The sequence below is a fragment of the Drosophila busckii genome, chromosome 3R, assembly GCF_011750605.1.
Source record: "Drosophila busckii strain San Diego stock center, stock number 13000-0081.31 chromosome 3R, ASM1175060v1, whole genome shotgun sequence".
NCBI lineage: Eukaryota > Metazoa > Arthropoda > Insecta > Diptera > Drosophilidae > Drosophila > Drosophila busckii.
In genome coordinates, this window is record NC_046607.1 from 4,827,227 (window position 1) to 4,845,462 (window position 18,236).

Here is an 18,236-nt window from a genome sequence, read left to right on the forward strand (position 1 = left end):
AATTCTTTTAGTTAGACGCATTTTTTGCTGTGTATGGCAAAAGTATAAAGTGCTAAGTACAGCAGACAAAGGCAAATGGCAACATGAGTATATACTTGTTATATAGTATATATATTGTTTATATAAAGAGAGGCAGAGAGTGAGAGAGAGAGAACTACGGGCGCTTTCAATAGAGCAGAGCGACAGTGTGAGAGAGAGACAGCAATAGTTATAGCGATAGCGTTAACACTACAAAAAGACTTTAAGAAAAGCAAAGTTTGGCATCAGGACCAAACTCTCGAGCTCACTCACCTTCATCATCCGAGGAGTAGTTGTTATAGCCCGCAGCTGCATTCGCCTGCGTCTCTGAACTGGAGCGTTGAATGCCACTGGCAGCAGTTGGCCCATTTGTCGTTGCTGCCGTTGTAGCCGCCGCATTGGCAACCAGTCCGCTCTTGCCTGCATTTTGCGCATAGCGCGCTCCACTGGCCACTGTGGTGGAGGAGAGCAGTATGTTGGGATTGCTGCCCAGCTTGGACATGGCGGACATGTTGCTGCCGCCTTGCTGCACGCCCTTGCGTGTTAGCGGCGACTGCAGCATGCGCTGCTTCCACTCGAGCAGCCGCTTCATCGACTCCTCACGCTTGCGTTCGCCATCCTGCGCCTGCGGCGCTGTAGCCGCTGTGGGTGACGTGGCCACCGAATCGCTGGGCGAGTAGTCATCGTCCATGCCGCCGCTGCGCTTGGGCAAACGTGCGCTGGCCGAACGCAGGAACTGCTCGTTCTTGCATATAATCTCCTGTGTGGACATCGAGGGCGGGAAAATGGAACCCGGCTGCACATTAATGGGCGGCAAGTCCTCCATTTGTGCTTGCTGTTGCTGCTGGTGCTGGGTGACGCCCACGCTATGACTAGCCGAGCGGCTCATGCGCGGCATGCTGCTGGCAGCGCTGCTCTGCGCCTGCGTCTCGGCCAACAGCTCCTGGCGCTTGTAGGCGCGCTCATAGGGATTCTCATAGCCAATGGTATTGACGCCGCCAACAGCGAATTCGCCCGCAATGCGATAGCTGCCCGCCTGCTGTGGCTGTGCCACGCCCCCACTCTGCAAGTAGAGCGCGCTCTTGCGCATCTTGTCCGCATAGCTGGCCTCCGAGTAGTAGAAGCAGTCGGGCGTGCGATTAATGTCCAAACTGGATTTGGGTCGCGGTGCGCGGCCCGTCTCGTGCTTGTTGTGCGCCGCTGCCGCCGCCGCAGCTGCAGCCGCGGCCTCGGCACGCGCCTCATACTCCAGAAAGTCGGCCGAGTGCGGACGCACAATGGCCGCCGCCGAGCGAGCACGCAAATCCAGGCTATTGATTAGTTGATCGGCGCCCGTTGCCTGCAAACAAAAAGGGCAAGGGTTAAAAGCAGTTCCATTAACTGTTTGGTTACGTAAAAGTTTCACTCAGCTCCGAGGCATATGCATAAATAAATGAAGCAGCACGCGAACCACTTCCTGTCCGCTGACCCAAAAAACGGCGGCCCACCAGCAACTGCACTTAGAACTGCTTTGCCAGCAGTTCCCAGCTGTCAGTTAGGCCAGAGTGCAGCAAGCCCAGAACGTCTGCAATTTTAGCCAACCCACTGACACACTAAACTCTAATTAGGGGGTGCACAACGTGCAAGAACTACGGGCAAAGTCTTTTTGAAACTAAAAGCTGCGCAAATGTTGCCGCTTACTGCTAGAGCTGGTCACGTGCACGCCATAGACACGAAATTGCGTATACGCAATAAAGTGCAGAAATTTCAACTTGCAATAAATGCATTGGGCTTTAGCTTCAATTAAAAGATATAGTTCGATAAAACAAAAGTTGCTAACAGCAGTCTAAACTGCAATTGCAAAATGCGTTTCAATAATAAAAGCAATTTAAAATTTATGTTTGTTTTGCTGCATTGCTAATAATTAATTTGAAGTAATGTGAAAAGACCCAAAATACTAATTTATGTATATTTATTTGATTCTGCCTTGGAGCTCTCTATATTTTGAATTACTTAATGGCCTAGTTATGCATAAACTCTTTTTATCATAAATGTTTGGCTCATACTAAAAAACAAACTCATTTTATTGAGGTGTTTTGCCAATCGATTTGTATTTGGAGCATAAATGTAAAGCAAAAGTAAGTCAATTACCATATATGAATACAAATTTCATGCATGGCACCAAAAAACTAAGTGAAAGTGGAATTTGCAATAAGTTAAGACTAACCAAAATAGCGGAATAGATTCATTGTAAGTAAAACAATGCAAATTAGTTATTAGCAAAATTAAGACGCTGCTTGTTTAATCGCCAACAGTGCATACACAACTGATCTACACGGAGCCTCGCTTGCTGGCTTAGTTGCCACTCTCACACACAAAGCGAAGGCAGCGCTCTCGTCCTTTCCAGAGAACGTGAGCGAGAGCGAAAGCAGCGCTCGATCGCTCTGCGCTCCCAGCTGCTGCGACTAAGCGAGAGCGTCGCTTGCATTGTTCGTTTTCTCTTTCTATTTACACTGCAGCTAGAATTTGAGCATGAGAGGGAAGCTGAGAGCAGCCTGAGGGCAGACCTAGTTTAAAAATCATTTGCCTTGCTAATTGAATTTAATAATTGATTTCATAGCATTGAAGCCTACGAGCCAAAATATTAATATTTAATCAAATGCTGCAAAATTCAATATAAAATTGAATTCAATATAATTAAATATTCATTGTAGAATAGATTATATAAATATATGCCTAATAATATTATACAACAATATAATTAAAATAGTTCTGAGTCTTATTTTTGCTTTAAAGCTTAGCAGCCATAAGTTTTAGTATGGCCAAAAATCTTTTGATAAAATGGGTCTATGCATAATTTAGTCATTTGTATAAGCGCTGGCTTCTACTGCTCGTGAAAGTCCAAACTGATGCTTATGATGTGGAACCAATTTGATTTTTGCAATAAATATGCCTCGCAAATTTGTTTATAAAAAACATAGAAGTAGCCTAAGCTGTAGTTTACTGTTAATTTTTATATCGAGCGAATTAAATAAATTAATTTTCTATTGAATAAAGTATTTTTAGCAAGTGAATATTATTCAAAATTTATTCATTCTAGCTTCTGATTCTGAGTAAGCCTCAACTTTTGTTGTTGCTTAAGGCTTTGTTTTGTTTTGTTTCTTACCTCCAAGTGATTGGGCGTATAGCACTGTGGCATGGCGGGCAGATGCTTGCTGCCATCATAGCTGGGCGGACTTAGTGGTCGCCTGTAGCTGGCCGCCTCCTGCAGCAGCGTCTCCTGGGCGGACATGGGTGCTGCGGCCGCCAGCTGTGACATGTTGTAGATATCCTCGTAGTCGGCAGCGGCGGCGGCAGCGGCAAACATGCGCTTGGAGCGTCCGTACGCGTCGGGAGTGCGTCGCTCGGCTTGCAGCTGCTGCTGACTGGGATAGCCGCGCTGCATCAGCTTGGCCATGTAGAGCTCACGCTCGCCATAGATTTCCTCGACGGCGCGTTGCTGCTGCAGACGCGCTATCTGCTCCTCCATGTCCAGCTGCTGCTGCTGGAACTGCGCCTCGAGATGATCCAGCGAGTATTGCTGTTGTGCTTGCTGCAGCTGCAGCGAGGTGGAGACCTGACCCGTGCGTGTATCATAGATGGCATGATGCTGCTGCTGCTGCTGTTGCTGCTGGCGCTGCTGCTGATAGAGCTGGCGACTTGGCTGTTCATTGTGCTCGGGTGAGGGCGAGGAGTAGCCGCCATCATTGATGCGTCTCGGCTTGGGCGGCGCATTAGCATACAAAGGTTGTGCGCCGCCAGCGCCGGCAGCAGCAGCAACATTGTCCGAAGCTGGCGTCAGTTGTCCCTTGCCTGCGCCTTGCGATTGCAGCGTGTGAATGCCCGAGTCGGAGTTCTCGCCGCTGTGGTTGAGCGAGGAGCTGACGCTGGGCTCGGACTCGCCGCTGCTGGGCACTTGCATGAGACTGGCGGCGGATAGCGCGCGCACCCACTGCAGCATGGCCTCGCCATTGTCGGCGGCCAGCCAATAGGTGCGCATGTTCTGGTGCTCGCACTTGAAGGCAAACTTGCGATAGATCTTGTCCTCGGGCAGGCAGGCGGCGACGCTGTAGGAGGGCAGCAGCACCGAGCCCAGCAGCTTCTCCTCCTCGGGTCCCTTGTAGTAGTAGAGACAGTACTCGGCGAGCACGAACCAGCGCTTGCGCCACACCTTGAGGCCATCGGAGCCCTGCTTATGCAGCCAGCCGGCGAGCGTCACCGGCGTAGTGGGTGGACGCTTGGTCACCGGCGACTTGAGCGCCTGAATGGAGCCCAAACTCTTTTTGCGATCCAGCGGCGCATGCGTGGGACTGCGCGTCGAGGCGCTAGAGGATTCCTCCGAGCTGGGCGTGGGCTTGGGCTTGACGCTCGATATTTGTGTTTGACAGGCCTGATTGACCACATGGCCTGGATGATTCTGTTGTATATAAACTGGGCCATGTTCGCTGCCTCCAGGAGTTTGCAGCTCAGCCTTTTGACGCTGCTGCTGCTGTTGCTGTTGCTGCAACTGTTGCTGTTGCTGATGCTGCAGCTGCAGCTGCTGTGCATAGAGCTGCTCCTGATAGTGCTTGGGCATGGCCTGCTGCAGCTTCAAAGGTCCTGATGCATATTGTTGCGCTAAATTCAAACTGGAGGGCGGTGCGCGTTGCTGCTGCTGCTGCTGCTGTTGCTGCTGCTGTTGTTGCTGCTGTTGTTGCTGCTGCTGCTGCAGTGTAATGTTGCTCGCCATGCTGGCGGATTGGCTCATTTGAAAATGCGCTGTGGGCGGATTCATGGCCTGACGCATGGCGAACGTGCGTTGCTGCTGCTGCGCTGCTTCGCTTTGTGTTGCAAGCTGTGCATGCATTTTGGCTTGCTGCAATTGTTGATACTGCGCCTGCAGCGCCGATATCGGATTGTGCCCCGCCGTAGCATTGCTGGCCTGTAATCTGCCCGCGGCTGCCAAATAGGTGCGCTCCGTAGGCGATTGATAGTACGGCTCGCTGCTCGAGTACGACTGATGATAGGGCGAGCTATGCGAGCTGCTTGAACCGCCGCCGCCGCCGCCGCCATGTGCGTGCTTCAGTAAATTGTGCTTGGCCTGCGGCTGCATGTCGATGGGCGAGAGTGGGCCGCCGCCACTGCTGGAGGTGGCTGTGGGCGATTGCTGGTACGGCATGTGGTAAGCCGCTGGCGAATGTGTGGCGGCGCGATAATCGATTAGATTCGTTTGATACGACAGCGGCAGCTTCTTCTGCTGCTGCAGTTGCAGTTGCAGTTGCTGCTGCTGAGCTGAGGCCGCCTGCAGCTGTTGCAGCTTCTTGGCGTCCATGGTGCCAGGGGTGAACAGCGGTGGCGCCTCCAGCCTGCGAAAACATAAAACAAAGCAACCAATAAGTAATTTTATGCTTAAGCGCGTTGATAGTTGCATTCAATTAACTGAGCTCGCTGTTTAATTAAATTGCGTGCGCAGCACTGCGGCTAAAGCTCGAGCTCAAGCCTAATTGAAGCTAATTGATTGAGTGCCACAGTTTAAAAATAGTTAAAGCAACTTAAAGTTAACATATGCCTATCCCAGTTAGTTACTTACCAATCCCAAAGTTGATAAATGCAGCCAAACATGTTTACTATTTGTTGTTAATAATTTAATTAGTTGTACGCACTTGTTTTGCTTTTGTTTTTTATTACAATTTTATTGGGTGCGAAAACTCAATTACACTGCTCACGCGCATTTTTTAATTGCAGATTGAAATGTTGCGCAAACTTTTATTTGCTTTGTTTTTAAGCTTTTGATATGTGTGTGTGTTTTAATAGCATTGAAAACTGTAGCATAGAAATAATTTAAATTTGTATTGAGCGCAGCGCAGAGAAAATCGCATGAGCACGCGGCGTATTCAAATTTAAACAAATAATTTGCTATTTTTATGCAGCCCCAGCCACAGCCAGCGCGCAATTGTTATTGAAATATTTGTGTCTGCACATATTTTAAAAATATACATTGACATTGGGGCCTTCATATGTTTGTTCGCATTACATTGCGCCATATCGCACGAAATTCTTCATTATGCAGCCAGTCCAACCCAATTAAGCTTAAAATGCATGCAGTATGCATGTGTGTGTGTGTGTGTGTGACAGATGAGTCGCCATTGATAACAAAGTTATGAAGCAAATGCATTTATTGCTGTCCACCAATTAAATGAACGCAAATGCAATAAAACTCATTTGTTATGCATGTGTGTGTGTGTGTCTCTCTGCCTCTGTGTGTGTTTGTGTGTGACATAAGTTATTTTTGAATGCATTTGCTAAATGAATTATAAATGGCAGCAGGCAAATGACAATTGATTTACGGCAAACGAGTTTACATAAATATTGCATACAGACAGGCGCTTTAGATAGAGCCAAGACAACTTGGCAGCGTACAGAATCCCGTTGAAAATGTTGCGCAATAAATAAACAATTGATCCCAAGCTAAGCAAGCAGCTCTCGCACACACTTTGCGCTGTTGAAATGGCAAATCCTAGCGCATTAGGCTTTGAGTTGCGAACGTAGCGGATTTTATAATTGCTATATAGACTATATTGTATGGCTTTCAATTAACGCTGCACGGACGTGACCGAAAGCAACAAACGCACAAATAAATTATACACACAACAAGCACAAAAGCAACAATAAAAAATCGATGATGATTTAACAACAAGCGTATAAATTGTCTAGCCAAAGCGAGAGCGAGAGCGAGAGCGAGAGCGAGAGCGAGAGCGAGAGAGCGAACGAGACCAAAGTTATGCGCATATAAATAAAAGCAGTAACTAATATTTGCGTGCAAATGAATTGACATTATTATAGCAATAATCAAATATTTATGCGCTTTGTAGTTGAGTTAGGCAAATGTCAGCTGTCCAACTAGACAAATTTTATAATTGACTGGCTTTTATACAATTATCATTACGCATACGTCATGTTGTCCAGGCTAATGTCTGGCTCACGCTAAAAATAGCACAGCCCCAAAAATAAACAGCCATGTATATGTGAGTGTAATAACTGTTATTTGGGCTGTGATTTGGCAGCATTAAAAAATGCTTAAACTGCTGCCGCGCATGCAATGGCAATGGCTGTGACTGCGGCTCAGCTCATGACGTCATTAGCTGATGACAGCCAAGTGGTGCAGGAATGCCACTCGAAGGCGGCATAAAAGGCTCAAGTAGCCCGCAGCGGGGTCTGGTCACAGTGGCAAGTAGTTGGGCCAACTTAATTATTATTGCGCTGTTACGCCTACGGAACTGAGAGAGGGGTGTGGCCCAGGCCAGACCAGACAGACGGACACTCAGCACAGCTTGTTAAGACTTGAGTGCAATTACAAGCACTCATCACAGGCTGATTTCAAGTGAAAACGGAAGACAAACAGCCCGAAAAAAAGAGAAAATCAATAAGCAACAGCAGCAGCAGCAGCACAAAAGTGTGACAAACACACACACACACACAATAAAAAGCAAAAGCAGCAGCAGCAACTACAAAGGCAAAAACCTTTTTACTTTTTAGCATTTTCTTGAGTGCCCGCTGGGGCTAGAGCGAAGCTACATGACCTTGCCTGCTTCACTATGCCGACTGAACGAACGACTGACAGACGCTTTGATGAGTTGTCAACGAGCTGTGTGTGTGTGTGCCCTTTGGGTCATAGCATACTTATTGGGGCAAAAGTGTTGCATAATATTTTGCAACAAACCATTTGGCACGCCATTTGCTTATTGCCTGCGCTATAAATTATTAATTTAAACAACAATTGTGGGCTATTAAAAGCTGCATAAATCAAAGCTACCAACTGCTGTTTATTGATTAGTTTCGCTCTCTCTGTCTCCGGCATTTAGTTGATTAGCGCATATTCATGTGGTGGCAACTGCCACATTGCAATTGAAACTTTGCACACTTGATTTGGTCAACAGTGCACTTGGAATTTTTAGCGACGCCGCCTGCTAGTTGGCAACAAAAAAAAAAGCGAGCAAGCAAACAAAACCCCAAACAGCAAACATAAATATTCATGACAAGCAAACCAAACAGAGATAGCTACACATGCATGTATCTGTCTGTCTGTGTGTGTGTGTGTGTGTCTGTCATAGTGAACGACACTTGATGCTGAAGATTTTGTTGCTTTCACTTTTGTCATTGTGTCGCTGCCATGCTGATTGGCCTGCCTTCGCCTACGTGCGCCTAGACACGACAAGCTATTAGAGCTTAGGTGATTATTGACTACACACACACACACAGGCACACACAGACATGCGCATGCATAAGTATTGGCAGGTAAATTGACTAAACAGTCTGAAGGAAGCTGAATAAGTCATTGATGCTGCAACCGCAGCAGCAGCCGCAGCAGCAGCAGCTGTTGTTGGCTAAAATGACATCGCATGGCTGACATGGCTGCCGGCCCTGAAGCGGGATTTCTGTTAACACCGCTCTGGGTGCCTCGTTTGCTCTAATGCTCGCATTCATTTGCAGCCGCCAGAAGTGAACAAGCAAAAAAAGAACGAGCAAAGCTGCAGGTGCCAGGACTTTATCTATCAGCGCTACATGAGCGACGGCGGGCTGTCATTCATGTTGCATACCAATTTAAATACACATACACACACACACACACAAAGGACATGCTGTCAGTTGGGCCAGCAGCAGTTGCTACCACACAACGTTCGTTTGCTGGCTGTTACCCATTTCCGTTTTTTGTTTTCTGTTTTGTTTTTTTTTCGGGCAGCACAAAAGCCACTCGACTATGCCTTGTATGCCTGCAGGATGTGTGCCATGTTTATAACGGTATCACGCCCACTCTCTCACTCTCTTGCTCTCTCTCTTCACTCTCACCCGCTCTTCACATTTTTGCGGCACAAAACGAGCACAAAAGGCAAGCAAAAATATTTTCCTCTAATAGTTGTCGCTAAAGTTTTGCGTCCGTGTCTATGTATGTGTGCCTGTGTGCTCCTGTGTGTGTGTATTGCTTTTGTTTATGCTTTATATTTGTTTGGACAGCTTTGTAGCAAAACCAAACCCCAAATTGCGAGCGTAGTTCCAACTGATTGCGCACGCAAATAAAATAAATATTTGCAGCTAAGTTTAACCAGCTGAATACTTTAACTAAAAACTATATTTCAAAGCAATATTTATATTTATATATTGCATAGTTTTTTTATGCTTTATACTTTATACTTTCGTAGCCACCCACGTGCGTTTGACAGGCTGCAATATATCGTTATTTTTATGTGCCATTTGCTTTGCTTCCATTTGGCATTTCTCTGCGCTATTGTTTGCTTTTATTACATACAAATAAATACTATATACATATAGCTGCATGTGTGTGTGTGTGTGTGTGTGTGTGTAAATTGTTATTGATTAAGCTGCGTATAAGACCGACAAAAACTTTCAGTGTAGCTGCAGCTGTTGTGTCTACATAAATTTTAAGCTGCAAATCTCGCAATTTTAAATGCAAATGCACGTGTGTGTGTGAATTTTCATTAGCACATGGCTTGTTTGATATATTACGTATACGCCCTCGCTGCCATTGCCAATGGGCATATCATGCGCCCAGCTGCACTTTGACTGCTTGACTTTGGGCTTAGAAGTTTATGTTGAAAGTTAAAGTTGAAGTTGCGTCTATGTCCCGGTGAGTTTGGCAAACTCTCTCTCTCTGTCGCTCTCTGCCAAACAGTTTAACTCAAACTTTTACCAGCAATATTTGGCTTTGCCAACAAAAGCAGCTTGTGTGTGTGGCACAACATACAGCAAGTGCAGTGCATAATGAGTTTGGCAATTATCAGCAGCTACCTGAGCACTAAGCTCTGAGCGAAATAAATGCCAAGCAAGTAGAAATATAAATAGAATGGAATGCAGACCACCAACAGTCAAATTGCAGGCAGAACTAGAGAGAGAAAATGCTAAAATTAGGCAAGGCCATTATGAAATTATGAATATCCAAATGACTGACAGACAGACACATGATGATGCCTAATGGCAAAATAGTTGAGCAATTACATTAGGCCATGGCCATGGAGTAAGCGCATTAAATGAAGCTGCAATCTGCACGAATGCAAAAGAAAGTTGTTTTCGTTTTCAATTAGAGCTAAACAAAGATAAATTGGCATGCATCAAATGTCAATTAAATGCGTTGATTTGCAATTTAGCTAAAAGTTGCACTAATAAATAAATAAAAACGTTTTAATGCGTTGCAACGTTCAGGCTAAGGCGAATGTCGGCTTGATATGCAAATGTTGAGCATAACTTATTCATTATATGCTAGACATGTGTGCGTGTGTGTGTGTGGCATAATAAATTGCTTTAAAAGCAAATGCTAGCGCTGCAGGATTTACAGGTGTAGACACTTGAAGACGCACAGCACACAAAAATAAACGCTAAAGTAAATTTCAACAACAGCGCCAGAGTCAGAGTCAGACTAACACTCAGACTCAGGCCTATGCCTCACAAGGTGAGCGACGCTTTCACTCGCAGCAGCAGCAGCAGGCGCTAAACTTTAGTTAGTATACACGCTAGTGCTAGCCGCAGGACTCGTGGTCTCGTGCCTCGGCAATCTGACGAAGCTTGAGACGCTGCTCCAACACATAATAATTTACATAATATAAGCGCATGTGTGTATAACAACAACAAAAACAACAAAAACAACAATTGAAAGCTAAAGTTAACACTCTGGCTCATCAACATATAAGTAAAGTAGCTGCCACATTTGCACATTTCAGCATAATTTCTATTTTTTTTTACATTTCTTGCTGCTTTTCATTTTTTATTTTTTTGATTTGAACAACTTCTTGTCGCTTTATATAACACAACGCGCTCTCACACAATTTTCTAATTCATTTTCATTTTACTTTTATTATTCGCGTTCTGCTGCGCAGTGCCGTTAAAGCTAACAGCCCAGCCCAGCCCACCGCCGCCCACTCAGCACAACAACACGAGCGACTGCCGCACGCCCAGCCCACAAAAGTGTCTTCTCTTTTTGATTTCAACTTTTGCTACTATTTTGTTTCTTTCTTTTATTTTTTTGCTGCTGCTACACCAAACACACGCGTGCGTTGGGGCCCAAACGTGCGCTTAACGTTGCGGGGCGGCCGTCGCTGGCGAAGTTTGTAAGGAGACTGCAGAAAATTTTCATACGAAAGGACACTCAGGCCGAAAGTCGGAGCGTAAGCTTTTGCTTTGAGCGTAAGCTTTGACTGCCAAAAGCTTTGCATGGGTTGGCATAAAAGTTGCATAATATTGCGCATACGCTATGTTGGCTCAATAGCTTGAGTGTAAGCTTAATAAAGCTTTTATATTTAATTGAAAGAGCGCTCACAATGCCGGCAGCTTATAAATTGCGAAAACTAAAATATATAAATGATTTTATTATCGCCGCTTGCCATAAAATCTGCGTCAGTATCAATAACTTGTGTCTCTCTATCCATTTAGCATATGATTAGTCGCGCATGTGGCAGCAATTAACTTAAATAAACTACAACTAATAGTTGAAACTCACCTTTAGACTTTAGACTTGCTTTACTCAATACTCCGCATCTTCAACTGTCCGCTGCAAATAGCAAGAGATAGACAAATGGAATTAGTATGCAGCTGTAGTAGGCTTGGGACTGAGAAATCGTGTAGCCAACGCGTATGTCAATTAAAAGCCTATAACACACAATAGCAACAGAAACAACAACAAGACTGACAGAGACATATAGATTTACCTATATGGGCAAAAGGCAGAGCACAAGAGCCAACTTGGTTGCCACTTACATACAAATCGTTGCACGCAAATGCAAAACATGAAACAATACACACACACATGGGTGTACATGTGTGTGCGTAGTAGAAATTTTGTGCACTCAGGTCACGTGCAGCGACGACAAAAACACGCGCTTCAAAAACACGCCGCACATGAAGTCAAAATTACTTTTGGGCTACCACACAATGTAAAAAGGGTTTGCACTGATATTTCAATTCAATTGAATGGGAATCCAGCTGCACTTTGGGAATTTTAGAAATTAGAAACTCATTTCGTTTTGAATTTTCGATACATTCAGCTTTGAACACACCTTTCAAAATTATTCTTTAAATAGTTTGTTAGCATAAATATTTATTTAGATTGCACTTTGGGAGTTTTAGAAATTAGAAACTCATTTTGGTTTTATAATACACACCTTTTAAATTTATTTCTAAATATTATTTATTCGTGAAGCCTTAGCCATTGCATAAATATTTATCTATGTTTATACCTTTATTGCACTTTAGGAATTTTAGAAATTTATTTGGCTCACTTTGGGTTTGCTTTAACTCTGTTAATTGAGCTTTAGTTTCAACATAAATAGCATATTTTATTTATTAATTCATCGAATTTCTCTCAGTGCAGCAAGTTATGTGAGTTTATTGAGCTGCATATTTGCACAAAACTTTTGCCATGGGCCAATAGTTTGTTATGTTTGCATTAAAATTTAATCTCGACAGCGGAGCTTGTTACATGCGCAGATAATTCGATTAGAGGCTGACAAGCAACTGACAAACAATTTTGCAATTTAACATAAGCACTCAAAACTAATTAAGCTCACCCCATCAAACTGCAATTAGGCATTTACAGTGGGCATTTGGCATATATCATTAAGCCATTTTAAAATTAACATAAGCTATAATTTGACTTGTGTTTGCTTCAAGCAAAATAGTTAGCAATGTTAGCCACTGTATGCTGCATTTGCAATTGAAAACAATTAGCAAAGTGTGCAGGAGATTTAGAGCGGAATGTCATAGCCCTAATTGCCCAAAGTACACACACACACACATACAGACAAACAGACAAACAGACAGACAGAGAGACAACGAGGCGCAAATTTAATGCCGGAGACATGCAAAAATTACATCCTCAATTGCAGTCGCAGTCAGTTTCACACACTGAGCTGAAGCTTGGGGGCAATGAATTGCAGTGGCGCACACAAAAGCGCCCAAATTCAATAAACAAGGCGCTCGTGCAGCGCCCAGGACATTGCTCACTCGCACTCGCACTCACAGTCGCTTTAGCTGTTGCTCTTGGCTGTTGTGCAGTGCACTGGAGCGTGCTGTCTCGAGAGTAGCCGCTTGACAGAGACAATGTTGTTGGACATGCGGGCGAGACCAAAAACGAAATCAATTGCCAACAACAACAGCGACAGCCTGCCCACATATGTAGGCAATACACACACAGACACACATGAGTGTGTATTGAGCGGTTAGTCGCGCACTAAATTCAATTCAATTCATTGCAGCCACATGCGCCTCACTCACCTCCAATTGCTGCACGCTCTGGTCTCTGGTTCATTGAAGCGCGCTCGCTGGTTTGCCAATTACAGCGCCAAGTGTAGCTGAAGCCACGTGGCTGGCGCCTGCAATTGTTTGTCGTTCACTTTAATGAAGCTGACCGCCACCAGCACTTGGCTTAACCAAAACTCTCCACCACACACTGGTGGAGCTGGCTGGCAGTTCAATGAACTGCTGTCAATGCAGCTGTCTAATGCATAATTAAGTGCATATGTAAGCAGCTATGCGTGAAATATGCCTCAGTGCCCTGCTGAGCTGAGTTGAGTTCACAGCCTCTGCCGTTGACACACTTAACAACGTGGCAAGCGCCTAAAGAGTTTACCAAAGCGTCAAGGCGAATGCAAAAGTCACGTCTGCTCAAGAAGACGCAAAAACGCGAACCGCAGCAGCAGCCATTTGCGCATTTGACATTTACTGTCTATCTAACTGTATGTGTGTGTGTGTTTGTGTGTGTTTTAGCCTGCAGCGTTAAATGCTTAAATTGCAGCTTAACTTCCGTTTGCCATTCGATTTTTACTCGCGCTGCACAAATTCAAATTCCCATTGCAATTGCAATTGATTTGTCGCTGATTTGCGGTTAACTTATGTTTGTTGTTGCTGTTGCTGTTGCTTGGCATCAATCACCAGCAACATCATTTTCACATTATGCACCACACAACAAAGCAAAGTGGGTCAAAAGTTGATTTCCACTGGCGCTGCTTTAAGTTTTCTTTGGCAAATTGCCAAGCGCATCAAGGTTTTTCTTCTGCTTCTTCTTCTTCTTTTTCTTGTCTTCTGTCTGCTTTAATGTCTCTTGGCTGCCATTTAACCTGGCGCTGGCTTCGCAGTTGTGAAAATGCCAATTGCAAGTTTCCCATCATGATTTCGCGCATTGCGCTTGGCAATTTGATAGATAACTTGCCACCCCTATAAGCTTAAAGCTAAGCAACGTTTTGGGGGTAACATTCACATCATGTGCTGCATGCAACTTGCTGCACTTGAACTTGATCTTGAATTTGAATTTGTTGTCAGTTCCATTTGCCTGAACACGCGGCCCAACACGCCCATTCGCTGTTTATATGATTATATCATATTTTTACCTACGCATTTCCACTCCAATTCATAGCAAATTACACCTGTTAATTGTCTTTGCGCACACTAAACAAAAAGCAAGCGCATTAGCTAAGAACTTCATTTTAAAAATAATTAAAAATATATATGTATTGAAAAATGTGTTAAAATAATTCAGCCAGCTTGGCAGCTTAAAAATAATGTGCGACAGTATTTCAAATAAAATGTGCGACAGTATTTCAAAGGCCTTTGTTGCTATGGCTATACCAATTATACCATAGAATTTAATTCTAGGCTGCAATTAAAATAAATAAATAGTATTTCAAATCATTTCCAAACAGCAGAGGATCAGTTTCATTTTAAGCTCAAGGTCACCCACGAATTAAATAAAATTTTAAAAATTTATATTAAATTTACAAGCGCGATGCAGAAATTACTTTTAAAACAATCTGAAAATTTACTATGAGTGGAGTACAATTTTATATTATTATCGCTGCAGCCTGCATTTTATATTGTTTAATTTATCATATATAGTAGCCATAGAGTATTTAATGCTCACTATAGCAATCTGTACTTTATGCTTTTGTCTGGCGTTTTCAGCACTGCTAAATGTTAAACGACTGTGCACTGTTGCATGTCGTCTAGTTGTTGTTGCTGCTGCTGCTGCTATAGCTACTGCTGCTGCTGTTGTTGTCGCTTATATATATTTGTAAACGAAAGCGCACAATTATAGCGCTCAAAGTCGCGTAACACTCGCGAAAATGCCATCAACTTGGCAGCCACGTCGAGTGGCAATCACACACGCTCCGTATAGAATATTGCATTTGCAATTAGCTGCTTTTTGTATTTTTTGTGCTCTGGCTATGGCTGCTGTGCCAGTTTATTGCTTTCCATTTCAATGGCTTTATTTATTTTATTCAGTTTAAGCTTTAAGCGGCGACAACATGGCGCATACGTAATATGCAAAAAGTCAGCCAACTAGACTTGCACAATTTATAGACTGCGACTGTTGCTGTTGCACCTGCTGCTGCTGCTGCTTAAATCAATGCCTGAGATCAATGCTAACAAGCGCTGCAGCTTGAAAATTTTGCAATTTAGACTTGGCCAGCCAGTTTCAGTTGTTGCTGTTGCTGTTGTTGCTCTGCAGTTTGCAATGGGCCACGCTTCATTAGGCAATTTAATGCTCGATCAGCAGCGCGCTTCGAATTACATTAATGCAGTCAGCAAAGTCTTGGCAGTCGCGGTAATAAGTGTCAGAGACTTGCGGCTAGTTTCTTTCACTTGCATCAGCATTTTTCGACTGCCAGAGACAGACAAAGCAAAATCACATTGCAAACATAAAAATTGCAGTTGACAGGCAAAAGTAAAAGCAGCCAGCAACGAAACCAATTACAATGTCTTGCAACATGCTGCGGCGCTTATCAGTGGCTACCAAACTGTGCCAAGCTGATAAGCTAAGTATGTTAAATGTCAGCTGCTGAACTCAACTCAACTCAGCTAGATTTTAATAATGTTGCAGTCTCATAACAAAACAACTCAATAATGCCCAGCGACGAATGCTCAACCCCGAAATTCAACCACAAACAAGTTCCGACATTTAACCAAGCGACACGCTCCGCCCTACGCTTTATGTGCGCCCAACGAAGCAGCAACGGAGTGTACGGAGTGTATCAATCGAAGGCCTACTACACCCTCTGAACGGTCAATTCAACCGCAACTGTTACAAATTGCTGCAAGTGTTTGGTGTTTGGTGTTTGGTTGCCGGCTGCATCAGAATCGATCAAACTTCAACGCCTGCTCAAGTCTCAAATCCCATTTGGAGTGTGGGACACACACAAATGCTGTGAAAATGAAAATCTCTGCTTTGGAAAGTCGCTGAGCATACAGTGTCTGTATTTATGGCATGCCCATGTGTGCTAAAGGGTTTTTTATATTTAAGCGCCTAAACTTGTTATGAAACTCTTTCGAAAAAAAGCGAAAGACGTGACTTTAAGCCAAGGCCCAGCAAACAAGTTTTCTTTTTTTTATTTAAAGCCCAAAAATCAATGTGTGCTGCATTTTGTAGCAAGCAAACAACAACAACAACTAATTGTACATATTTGGTGACCCAATTTATGACAAGCGTCGCGCCATGCCACGCCCCAAAGGCACAGACACGCCCAGAGACAGACACACACACACACACACACACACACGAGCAAGCTGCGTGCGTTTTGCTTTGGGCCAAGTTAAAGTTGCAGCTGCTTAGCAAAACTTGTGCACATCTGAAGTTTACATTTTGTGTGTGTGTGTGTGTGTGTGTGTGTGTGGCACAAAAGTTTATGAAGTAAAAGAAAAAGTTGCAGCAGCTTTTCGGTGGACCCCAAATGGCTTTCAAATGGTGGCCAGCAACTTTGAAAGTCATCATGCATTCAATGTGGCCAATTACAAACGTGCGCGCGAGCAGTTTCAATTAAACTTTGGCTTCACGCTTTCGATCAAGCATACGACGCATTGGCCCGCAAACAAAAGCCAATCTGCCAAAGACGCTCAACGCTGAGACGCTGAGAGTGAGTGAAAGTGAACAAGTGTGAGCAATTGCAATTGCAACTGTAGCTACCTAAGCATTTGCCAATTGGCAGTGTCAGTGTCAAGTGTACGAGCAATGAACCAGCAACAAGGCAGCAGCAGCAGCTGCAACACAGCAGCCTTTCAATTTTCATTGATTTTCACTTGATTTGTAGCAATTGCAATAAGCGCTTGACCTTCAAGTTGCTTGCAACTAGACAGCAAAAGTGGATATGCATATGCAATTGAAATTAAACAAAAAGTATGCATAGCATTTAAAATTTTTAAAATTTCCTTTTGTTTATAATTTATTTATAATTAAATTTTGGCAATGTAAGGCTTTATTGCTTATTTATAAACTTTTAGCCAAAAGTGTTTAATTGTTTGATAACTTTCAACTTTGCTTGATAAACACAAATTTTTCAAATTCTAAACTTCTATTTCAATTAATGCGTTTTTGCTGCACAGTGTAAGTCGAGCTGGCAGCTATGAATTATAGTTGACCATGCTGCCTCATGTTGCAATTAAAACGCACATCCGCCTTGCATTGAAATCGAAATCTCTCAATAAGGCAGCCAGTTGCGCTCATTGCATTGTTGATCTGCTTTACTTTTCGCTTTACTCCACTCCACACTCCACTCCACACACTCCAGTCCACATTGTTCTATCTGCTTGCTGTTCTCGCTTAAAGCACGAGCTGCTGCTGCTGCAACAATAGACTGTGGGGAACGTGAATGCCGCTGGCTGTTGCACGCTTGGCCAACGCTGCGTGTTAAAGTGGTCGTGTCTCTTGTTTAGCCTGTTCTTGTTCCATATGCTATACATACTATATATATATATAATAAAAATTGCAAGCAAAAACAATTGGCACATTTTACTCTCGTTGCAAGTGCAGCAGCCTCGAGGTTAATGCAAATGCAGGTTACTGCACATAATGAAAAAAAATATAATCAATAAATCACATTTTATATTAATTAAAGCTGGCAGCTAACTAAGCGTTAAATTAAAATGACGCATCAGCAATATTTTAATACATTAAAGTAAAGTTTATTTAATTTTTATGACACAGTAGACAATGCAATGTTATCATCTGCCAAAGGATAAATTTAAAGCCAAGAATTGCTGCAAAGAATTATTAATGCAATATATTGCATATCTGATCTAAAGATTTGTCTATTTAGATCACCTACAACCAATAATGCAAAATTGCTTATCAAATTCTTAGCTAGAATATAATTTAACTGTCGAATCGTTGGCCTCATATTAATTTGCATAACAATCAATTGCGTAACTAAATAAATAAATTCTATATT

The 18,236-nt window shown here is 43.5% G+C and overlaps 1 protein-coding gene across 9 annotated transcripts in view; it reads right to left on the reverse strand.

The window, feature by feature from the left end:
- The window catches only part of LOC108602749 (mediator of RNA polymerase II transcription subunit 15), a 37,635-nt gene that overhangs the window by 12,293 nt on the left and 7,106 nt on the right, over positions 1-18,236 (reverse strand). For 3 of the 9 annotated variants that reach the window (XM_017990914.1, XM_017990913.1, XM_017990909.1), the window contains exons 1-3: positions 5,606-5,734; positions 3,164-5,381; positions 292-1,357 (exon numbers count right to left, since the gene is read on the reverse strand). In XM_017990914.1, the coding sequence (XP_017846403.1) occupies positions 292-1,357; positions 3,164-5,381; positions 5,606-5,637 (3,316 nt within the window). In that variant the 5' untranslated portion in view covers positions 5,638-5,734. Of the gene's footprint in view, positions 1-291; positions 1,358-3,163; positions 5,382-5,605; positions 5,760-11,521; positions 11,573-18,236 lie in introns of those variants that run through there. The other 6 variants (XM_017990911.1, XM_017990912.2, XM_017990910.1 and 3 more) reach the window with 5 other exon arrangements.